The following is a 10,529-nucleotide window of genomic DNA, read 5'->3' as shown; positions in this document are numbered from 1 at the left end:
ACCTGTAGATGTGCCCTTGCAAGTATGGTTCTCTCCCCTCCCCCCCCCCCCGCCTTACAAACTAGTCGAGTGGGGGACCGGATCAGTCATGGGGCATAGCTGCCAAGTACCCCGTTTTCCCCAGGAAAACCTGTATTTTCTTACTGTTTCCCACAGGTGTCCCAAATGGCAAAATACCCCGAATACCCCCGAATTAGGGAGTTCCTGCTGGCAGCCATGTTCTTCTGGTGCCGCACCAGCATTGGAAGTCCTATGGGAAGTCCTATTTCCAAAATGTTCGCAGCGCTTCTATGCACTTCCAGACATGCGTAGAAGCGACTTCTGGCACTGCGGACATTTTGGAAATGGGCACAGTGGCATTGGAAGTCGCTTCTACGCATGTCCGGAAGTGCGTAGAAGCGACTTCCGGTGCCGCGGCGCTGCTGATCCCGGATTTTTCAACCTGGAACTTGGCACCTATGTCATGGGGTGGGGATAGGGGCTTTTGCCTCCAGATCAGGCCTCCCAAAAGCACAACTTGTATGGCATTGCAAAAAAGGAGAGGGGTTCTGTTGAAAAGAATGGAACCCTTTTCCCCCAGTGCAAATTGCGAGTGCAGGGGCCCCTTAAGAGGAGTTGAACCATCTTTTCCCGCCTCCCCTTCCCCACTCAGGTATGACACAGAAAGGAGCCTTACCTTTGATTTAGCTGAACCACTGTTGGTCGAATCTGTTAACAAACGAAGAGGAAAGAGAGAGAGGAGAGGATCAGTAAGACATGGGGCAGTGTTGGGAAAGCGGGTAGGTTGTGAGGCTGCCGGGGGGAACACTTGTCCCCATGGCTTCCCTGCAGCGAAGGTATGTCATGCTCCCGAGTCAGCGCATTAGAGCTAAACCAAAAGGTGCACCCCATAAAAAAGAAGGGATGACTCAGCAGATGTTTCTTCTGTTCTGACTATGGAAGTCTAAAGCAGTGTTTCTCAACCAGTGTAGTCCCAAAACATCTGGAGGCACACTGGTTGAGAAACACTGGTCTAAAGGCTTCTCTCTCTCTGGCCAGTGTAAAAAAACAATGCAAAGCAACAACAAGTGCTATTTTGGCATCCAGGGCTGACTTTGCTCACCTTCCCCTTAAGTCTGGATATTGAGTTCAGCTAATGGCTATCTATGAAGCCCTCCAAATGGAAACCTAATAAGCCTTTTTTATTTTCTTCATCTTCCTGACAACACGAGAGGTCGTTTCCAAGCCATGCATTTCTGCTAGCAGAGCTGGGGGCCTCTGTATTTTGCAGTGAATGTATTCATTAGCACAGCCGCTTCTGAAACTTCACTGAGCTGAACTTCCCCTTCCTTGGTTGGCTACTGGCTCCTTAAGACACACACTTGTGCGCAGAGCACTCGGGGACTCCTGAATCTCACTCTTCCCTTCAGCAATCTCATTAGGATCACCGCCTGCACTTTGGTGGGTCGGAGCATTGGCTGTTAATGGCCCAATCACCAAGGTCATTTGCACCCCCTGGTGGTGTCCTGTGGAAGGACACTCCCAATATGAAAATCAAATTAAAAGATAAGGCACCCCAAATTCAGGGGCTCTTTCGATAGACATCTAACTAAGGTAAACCTTTTTTTCTAACTAATGTTGTCGCATCACTTTTTGTCAGAGGAAATTGTCTTAAAGTGAAGGACTCATGCGACCCTATGCCAATTTCTTTATCCTAGTACATCTCTGAGCAAAACACCAATAATATTTTATTATTATTAAAAAATAGGCCAAGATTGAAGAAGGTTTGGGAGCAGGGGGCTCCCTCTTGTTAAATAATAGTCCAGAGAAGGGAAGTTGACCCTGGGTGTTTACAAACATGCCACCTTGGACCACAAGCCAGCATTTCATTTTGTCTCATGTTCACTTAAGGAAAATAAAATTTAATGAACTGGTGGCAAAATAAAAGGGGTGGGAAGGGGAGGAAATCAAGAACAAAGAACAGATCAAGCACCCCAGAACACACAGAGTATCCTGAATGAATGAATGAATGAATGAATGAATGAATGAATGGGGGCTTTGTAAATGTGGGGACTACAATCAGGCACATTTGTTCAAGTGATGGTGACAAGGCTGTCAGGAAGGTTAGTGGAGCAAAGTCAGTGGAATTAGTGAAGTAGAAAGGCAGATTGAGCACAGAGCGGTTAGGGGGAGGCAGTGGAACATCTGACCAACACCTGACTTGTCGCCACACACAGCTGCCTGCCTCCTGCTCTATGGGCCCACTAACAACATGGCAGGAAGGCACAGCATCCTAACAGCCAAGGCATTTGCACATACGTGCGCAGTTAGTCCCAAAGGAGATAGTGCCACAGTTCCACCCAGAGGAGCAAGACCGAAGCCAGATTCATAAGCCATGTGACCCACCAAGAGCAAAATGAGCTCATCGCTCAAGTATATGGGGCCTGCCTGGGACTGTAAAAAGGGGTGGCCAAGGCGGCCACAATATATGACTGGGGGCCAGAGTTGGCCCTGTGGATCATGAGGAGTTTATCAGGAGCTCAGTGTTAACAGGATTAGGGACAGGGCTGGTCTCCCATCTCCTTGAGCAGCGATTCTGAAACAGGGTCCTCCTGTTTTCCACTCATGGGCAGCAATGTGAGGATGGGTTCTGAAAGCACGACAGGATGCAATGGCAAAAGAAAGGAAAGGAAATGCTCAAGTCATTCCCAAAGAAAAATTGCGATGGATGCCAAATTCTCCTGTTCTTTTTCAACCCTTGTGAGGATGCGGAACAGCAGGTGCCACCAGGGTGGAATCAGCTCTGAAATCAGTAGGATCTTGACTGCTGTGCGTGTGGCAAACATGGCACTGTTTGGAATGCTTCAAAATGCTTCCCCTGCCCCTTCGTACTGAATGTACAGTACAGGTGCACTGGAGTGCAGAAGGAACTGGTGTTTTTAACTAGAAGCTGCTCGAGCAGCAACACTGAAATGAAACAGTGGCCCAAAATCAATCAATGAACCAGATTAGTGCCCCGCAGTACAACGAAGGCTGTGTTTGGGAATTCTTAGTCCTTTGTCCTAGAGGGGATCTGCCTTAGCTGAAAGTGGGGCTCATACCTTACAGCCCACATAGCTGAAGGCGAGTCATGAACAGAGGGTGGTGGGGTCGAGTTTTACAACCAGCTTAAAAAAAAGAGATTTGCTCCTCTGCCTCTGTTCAGCCATTGCCACGCTCAGAGAGCCACACCTAAGAGAATGGTTGGCAGATGTTGCCCAGGTGTTTTAAGGGGTACTTAAAGCAAAGTAGTGGCATTGCAGCCCCACCACCCCCGCCCAACGTTTAATAAAATTAAAAGCCAGGCCAGGCAGATCCAGCAAAGAGGAAGCAGGGGGCAGAGGTGGGTGATGGCAAGCCCCATGGGGCAAGAGCACAGGCAGGAACAATGGCTGGAAAACCACAGAAAATTCGTAGGGGCACGGTACCAGCCAAGCCGTTTGCGCAATAGCTCCCCCACCTCCACACAATCACACACAAAATCCGCCACAGCAACGTCAGCGGCAATGAAAGCAACAGACAATATAATGGATGGTCACAATGGCCCACTCTTGACAACCAAGGCCTCCTCCCCACCCACAACATAGAATTAGTGGCTGGCAATAACGAGAGTGAGGAAAGGCAGGAAAGTTGCTCTGAGTCTGCCCCCAACCCCAAAGTCCTTGAAAGAGCAAAACCTCTGAAGGTGGGGAAGGAAACATTTCCGGTCTCTAGGCTGCGGCATCCAAGTTTTATGGGCAGACACCTTTTGCTTCCCAGTGGAAAAACTGAATACAAAACAGTTGGAGCAATTATTTTCAGGGATCCAATATTAGTTGGTGCAAACATATATGTAGGCATTCAAATCACACAGAACTCTTCATCAGGCAGAGAAGAAAGACAACTTAAATCTTGGGATTTAGACTGTTTGCATGAGCAAGTTTTGTTCCTATTATATTATTTTAGACTTGTCTATACTGAGTAGATATCTTTTGTTCTAGTAAAATGTATATAAATGCAAACTAAATAAAACAAAATAAAGTTACATATTGCTGGAGCTGTTAAAGATAAAAATTAACTACCTTTCCTTTCTGCCTGGAAAAAAAAAGTTCTGCACCAGCTTAGAAAGCTACTGATATGTTTTGTTTTAAACTATTTTCACAACTGATTTTAAATTGATTTTTTCCTAATGCTTGGTTTTAAGAAGCAAGTCACAAGCCCATAAAGTGGCCCTCATTTTTCACTCCTGACTTTTTAACAGTAAGGAGCTCAACCTCTGTCTCATCATGGTACACGCCAAAGTTGTAGCTCGTGGAAGAACCAATAAGGAACCAAAACCACTTTCCTGTTTTCCCCAATCTCTCGTAATCACCCAATGGAATTAGTGCATGTACACCAGAGCACAACCACACCGTACCAGCTCTAGAGCTCCGGCAGTTCCGCTGGAGTACGGAAGAGGAGGAAGAGGGAGGAGATGGAGAGAGAGAGAGAGAGAGAGAAGGAACAGAGAAAGACAGCAAAAAAAGGTTAAGGAAGTTCGTAAACAGTAGAAAGAGAGAGAAAAAAACAAAACAAAACCCCACTTAAACAATACCTCCCATCAATGTTAGCAACTCCAGATAGAGCGCAAGAGCAATTCCCCTCCAGTGCCAAAAATATGGTTTCTCTTCTGCCAACTTAAAAGGCTCTGTTTGCCACTGGCCAAGGGGTAGGGTAGGTGACAATGGCTATGCATGCCTTTTTTCTAAGGACTGTGCTATCAGTTTCACCTTATGCAATCAGCTGGTGTAGACACAATGCTGGTGGCAGGGCATCCAACCATATGCCCCCTCGACCTTTGTTCCTCCTGGCTTATCAAATCTAGAAGAGGGCGGGGCTGACTGGCTGGGTCCAGAGTGTGTTCAAAGCTTCACTGCATGTGGGGGTGGCCCCTGCTGCACTGAAAAGAGGCAGCAGTGACTGTTCCTAAAGAAACTGGCTCTGGACCTGTTGGATTGGAACAGCTATCGGCCAGTTGCCAATATCCTCTTTGCGGGGGAGGTGGTGGATAGTGTCGGCATTCTTGGAGGACACCAATTATTCAGATTCATTCCTATCTGGTTCCAGGCCTGGCTACAGAACTCAGCTGGCCTTGGTCCCCCTTTCCAGAGAGGGGAAAGTGCAATCTTGCTCCTGCTTCTTAATCTTTCTTCGGCATTTGAGGTCATTGGCCACAACACGCTCCTGGACCAGATCTGGGAAATGTGAATTGGTGGCACTGTATTACAATGGTTCCAATCAGGACAGCCTAGACTAGAGAGCAGCGTTGGAAGAGTGCCTTTGGCCCCCTGGTGGCTACACTATGGGGTGCAACAAGGGACTTTCATCTCTAGTGCACATGAAGCCGTTGGGAGCAGTCATTCGGCGTTTCTGGGCCAGGTGCCATCAGTATGCTGGTGACAGCTCTATTTCTCCATGACATCTGAATCGTGAGAGGCTGCGCAGTCCCTGGGCCACTGCCTGGAGGCTGAGGTGAAATGGATGAGGAAAAACAAGCTGAGCTTGAATCCCAGAAAGACGCAGGAACTGTGGGTGAGTCGCTCCCACATTGGGGAAACTGGTCAGCTGACTAGCCTGGGATGGGGCTGCACTCCCAGGTTGGCAGTTTGAGGGTGCTTCTGGATCCAGCTCTGCCTCAATGGCTACAAGTGCCATTTACCAACTGTGGCTGGTTTGACAGCTCCGACCATTCCTGGACCGGGAAAGCCTTGCCACAGTAGTTTGTGGATTGGTTACTTCAAGATGGGATTACGGTAATACGGGCAATGGCGGGTGTGTGTGTGTGTGTGTGTGTGTATTTTTTAATTACATTTTCTGAATAACAATTTAAAATACTCATTTTACATCCTTAAGATATCAATGGCTTCCCTTCTTCCCTTTCCATGGTTCATTTTACATATCATAAATCACTGCACATTTTACAAAAACTATACAATTCAGTATTCCATTAATGCTTCCATCAAAACTTTTTACACTGTTATCTTAACACTGCCAGTGTTTTCAGCTGTACACAATTATTTCCTATATATTCAATAAACGTTTTCCAATCTTCTTTAAACGTATGTTGTTCTTGTTCTCTTACTCTATATATTAAGTCTGTGAGTTGTGCATATTCTGTCAACTTAAGTTGCCATTCTTCTTTAGCTGGGACCTCACTTGTTTTCCATTTTTGGGCTAGCAATGCAAGGAATCTTGGGCTTCCCTTGCACTCGATTCAGAAGCTGCAGCAGCACAGCTGCCAACAGGAGTGAGGCCTTGTCAGCATATAACACCTGTGCTCAGAGATCTGCACAAGTTGGTGATTTTCTACTGTGCCAAGTTCAAGGCATCACTGTTAGCATATAAAGCCCATAACAACTTGGGGCCAGTTTACCTACAATATCACCTTACCCAACACGTGCCCACTTGACCGCTTTGATCGGTGGAATTGGCACTAACTACTGCAGGTGCCAATTAATATCTGTTCCACATTTGTAAGAATGTGATCAATTAGTGTGGCAGCACCTGCCCTTTGCGACTCCCTGCCTACTGAGATCAACCAAGCGCCTGTCATTGTACTCTTTTCGGTGTCTGCTAAAAACATTCTTGTTTAGACAAACCTACCCGGATGCTTAAAAAGTTGAGGCAATTTTAATCTGCTTTGGCATTTTAACTTTCGTATGTTTTAAAATAGGGTTGTAGATTTTTCTCAGTTTTATTGTTTCATCTCTGTTTGGAAGCTTCTTCCAATCAAGCAGTGCATTATATTTTATGAAATTGCGAGAAAGCAGGGCAGGGAGAAAGAGATGCACATTGTTGCTAACAGTGCAGCCTCAAAGGGAAGGAGCTAATCCCAGTGGCTTATGCCCAAACACGGACTTTTCTGCCGTCAGGGAATTGCCCAAACGCAAATGTTTTTCAGAAGCAGGCAGATGGCTTTGGCAAGGGATGTTGAGCATCGTGCACTCGAGGGATGGGGTTAGATGGACAGGTCAACAACAAGGAGCTAAAGATAATTTACAGCCTATGGGAAAGCTAAGAGAAATGAAATCTGGGTTTATGTATGAAACGTGTAGTGTGAAAGGGAAGTGGACAGACTCCCCCCCCCTTTTTTTTTTTGCTTGTTGTGCTTAAATACTGGAACTAATGGGAAGAACTTTTACAGAGAGGCAACACTGCAAAACACCAGTCAAATCCTTGCACTGTGGGAATTCCACAGCCATTGGGATGAAACAATGTCCACTCACCTGAAGCGTCCCCCGGTGCTGCTGTCCTCCCAATGTTGGGCAGAAGGTACTCAATATTCGGCACTGATTGGGCCTCCTGCTCATCTACAGGGGTCTGCAAAATGGATGCATTTGTGGTTAGGAGGAAAAGATTCAAGCTGGCTGCTAGATGTACAGTGTTCAAGACAGAGAAACCAGTAGGAGAACACTTCAATCTCCCAGGACATTCTATAAAAGATCTCAAAGTAGCTGTCTTATTACAAAAGAATTTCAGAAATAGACTGGAAAGAGAAGTTGCTGAATTGCAACTTATTACCAAACCTAACACCAGGGAGAGACATTGGATTATTATCTCATTATAAATGATAACGCTATTTTTAGCCATCTCACCCATTGCTTTTTCTTGTAAGACAAATTGCAGTCGTTAACAGTCGTCAACAGGTTTACCATACCTATCACCCATTCCCACCACCCTTCTGAGTAATACCCTTCCCCACCCTCTCACTATATATAAGGGTCTGGTGACTTCTGTTTCAGTGTATCTGAAGAAGTATACATGCACACAAAAGCTCATATCAACGACAAACGTAGTTAGTCTCTAAGGTGGTACTGGAAGGAATTTTTAATAGTGTTCTATGGAATTCTCTTTCTGCTCAGCCAACTCTGTTATTGATGTGTTTGGCTGCACTGTGGAGGTCTCAGTATTTCAGTATAGGAAAACTGGGAGCTCTCCACTCATCTATCTTCCTTCCTTCCTATACCTGGGGGGAAATGGGGGGAAAGGGAAGGGAAGAACCACTCCTCCCATCTCATAATGTTCCACAGAAGAGTAAAGCTGAAAAGAACTAAAAGATTATCTCATCTGACCTTGGGCCAAACAGGGAAGACCAACCACTCAACAGTCCACCACAGTTCAAGCCTACAAAACCTAGACCACAGTTTTAAAACAGCTGCCTTGGTTGCCAGTTCGTTAATGGACACAATTCAAAGTACTCACATTCATGTTTACAACTCTAAAGGACTTAGGCCCTAAATATCTGAAAGAGCACTTCCTTTCCTATAGACTCCCTCCAGTGCTAAGAGTGGCAGAGGGGCCCCTCCTATACGTCCACCACCCTCATACATTTGGGGCAGGGGGTGGCAGCCTGGGAGAGAGCAGTTAGTATTTGTATGCTCATCACCTCTAGAAATCAAGATATATACACACACACACACATGCATATAAACATACGAGTCCAAAAGCCAGCAACGCCTGTCTGGCAGAAGCAACAGGGGGCCAAAAGAAGTGCCATGTGTACACCTTAGCAAGCAAAACCTCTTTCGTACCAATTTCAGCATTTTTAAAAAGACTGCCTGCCTCCTGTCTTTCCTGCGTAAATAGATCTGCGATCAGCATGAATCCTGGGATCATCCAATGAAAGAAAATGGTGGGAGATTCCAGATAGACAAAAAGAAGTATTTTTCCCACCCAGCTCATTATCAGAACTATCAATTTCATGGGCAAAAGATGCAGCGACGACCAGCAGCTTGGACAGCTTTAAAGGGGAGGGGAGAAGTTCGAGGAGGGCAAGGCTATCAATGGCTAGCAGTCACTATGGCTGCATACTATGTCTAGTATCACAGGCGCTGTGTCTCTGAGTACCAGTTGTTGGGAAAGGGCTAGTGCCTTCCTGTCCTGCTAGTGGGTTTCCTCACAGGCATCTGATATGCTCCTAAATAAACCTTAGGCTCTTTTACCGCAACAACACCCTAGCTGCAGGGCTGCCCTTTCTGACAACCAACAGCAGAAACACGGTCTACAGAGAGTGGCTGGGAAAGGGCTGTGCTGGCACCCTGCATTCCCAGGTACCTGCATCCTCCTCCTTTCCAAGTGACTCACCTTCTCACCTTTATCCTCCTTGTCGCTGAAAAACCAGTCTGACTGTGGAAGGGAAAAGTCAGAGGAGAGGAATCAAAGCTGAGTCGAGTTACTAACATTAATTTCCCCCATCAGTCAAAGCCAACATCATCTTAAGACTCGCAAGTTTAAAGGTGGGCTGGGCGAACTTGTTGCTCTTCAGGTGTTATGGGACTACACCTGTCCCATCTCTCCTGATCATTGGGCCATGCTGGTTTGGGCAGTTGAAGGCTGGAATCCAAGAGGCTGCCTGCCCTGGATTTAAAGGGATGCCGTGGCAGGTTCTTCACCCCTGAAATAAGAACACGGACTCTTCCTGGCTTTTCACTTCGCAAGACAGACGTACGTTCTGCGAAGCTGGGCACTGGGTTAGCTAGTCATCAGAATTCCTCCTTCCTCATTATGCTTTTGGAGGGCTTCCCACCTATTGCAAATAATAATTTCTAACTCTTGTATTTAGCCAGTTGTATGATCCTTTGCCCTCTCTGTTGTTGTTATTTTTAAAAATCACAACACAGGAACATTTCTGTGCATTGACTTTCCACTGGCTTCAGGGAACTAGGAAGGGATATATTTGAGTTTTTAATTTGATCCCCCCCCCAAAATACAGGTTATTTTCCCATACATACACTACAACTTCCAACAGTGTACGCCTATAAAAACAAGTTATGATTAAGTGATCCACAAGTTAGCGTAAAGCTTTGGAATTGGTATTTGGTTTTCTGGAGAATTTCTGAATGAAATAAAGCTCCACCATTCTCCCACAACAGTTTCTTTATGCTTTGCGCAAGCCTTAATGTGTGAGTAATTTTTTTCTGTAAGGGCAACACACCATGCTCTCTTGTACCAAGCATTCAAGTTTGCACCTTTTCAGTCCTTCCAGAATGTGGCTTCAAAGGAGGGATTTATTTGTGACAGCCTAACCCACTGGTTATTACTTCCCCTCAACCCAGCTCATGCTTCAAACTTGCAGAACCATTCTCTCCCTTACCAGCCCTCTATTCCTGTAGAACAGGAAAATACACATCTGGTTTGAACCCAGTGAGGGTGCTTCTGAAGCAATCCCACTGCTCTACAAATGCTGCAATGACTTTACCCCAAGGCAGGGAAGAGGAGCCTATAGCCCTCCTGATGGGACTACAACTCCCATCAACCCTACACCTGCTGAGCAGCAGCTGGCAAGAACAGGGAAAGTACGGTACTTCACAGCTGATCCACTGGTCAAGAGCCAGTTCAGAATAACAGCCAATAGTTGCGATTATAGAAAATACTGGAATGAGACCAGTAGTGTCTACTGCTGATTTCTTCATTAACGTACAGTATGAGATATTCCTTGTATCTCGCAAAAGCTCTTCTTATATGGATAAGCTAACGTACCTCAATAAATTTGG

The 10,529-nt window shown here is 46.0% G+C and overlaps 1 protein-coding gene across 3 annotated transcripts in view; it reads right to left on the bottom strand.

Annotated features, from left to right (window-relative positions):
* ARHGAP23 (Rho GTPase activating protein 23) overlaps positions 1 to 10,529 on the bottom strand; it is a 152,437-nt gene that overhangs the window by 10,284 nt on the left and 131,624 nt on the right. For all 3 annotated transcript variants that reach the window (XM_035135511.2, XM_035135510.2, XM_035135512.2), the window contains 3 exons: positions 9,121 to 9,162; positions 7,263 to 7,356; positions 677 to 708 (listed from right to left, as the gene is read on the bottom strand). In XM_035135511.2, coding sequence (XP_034991402.1) covers positions 677 to 708; positions 7,263 to 7,356; positions 9,121 to 9,162 — 168 coding nt within the window. The remainder of the gene's footprint in view (positions 1 to 676; positions 709 to 7,262; positions 7,357 to 9,120; positions 9,163 to 10,529) is intronic.

Source organism: Zootoca vivipara, chromosome 13 (assembly GCF_963506605.1).
Source record: "Zootoca vivipara chromosome 13, rZooViv1.1, whole genome shotgun sequence".
Classification (NCBI taxonomy): Eukaryota; Metazoa; Chordata; class Lepidosauria; order Squamata; family Lacertidae; genus Zootoca; species Zootoca vivipara.
This window is presented reverse-complemented; position numbering and strand designations above follow the sequence as displayed.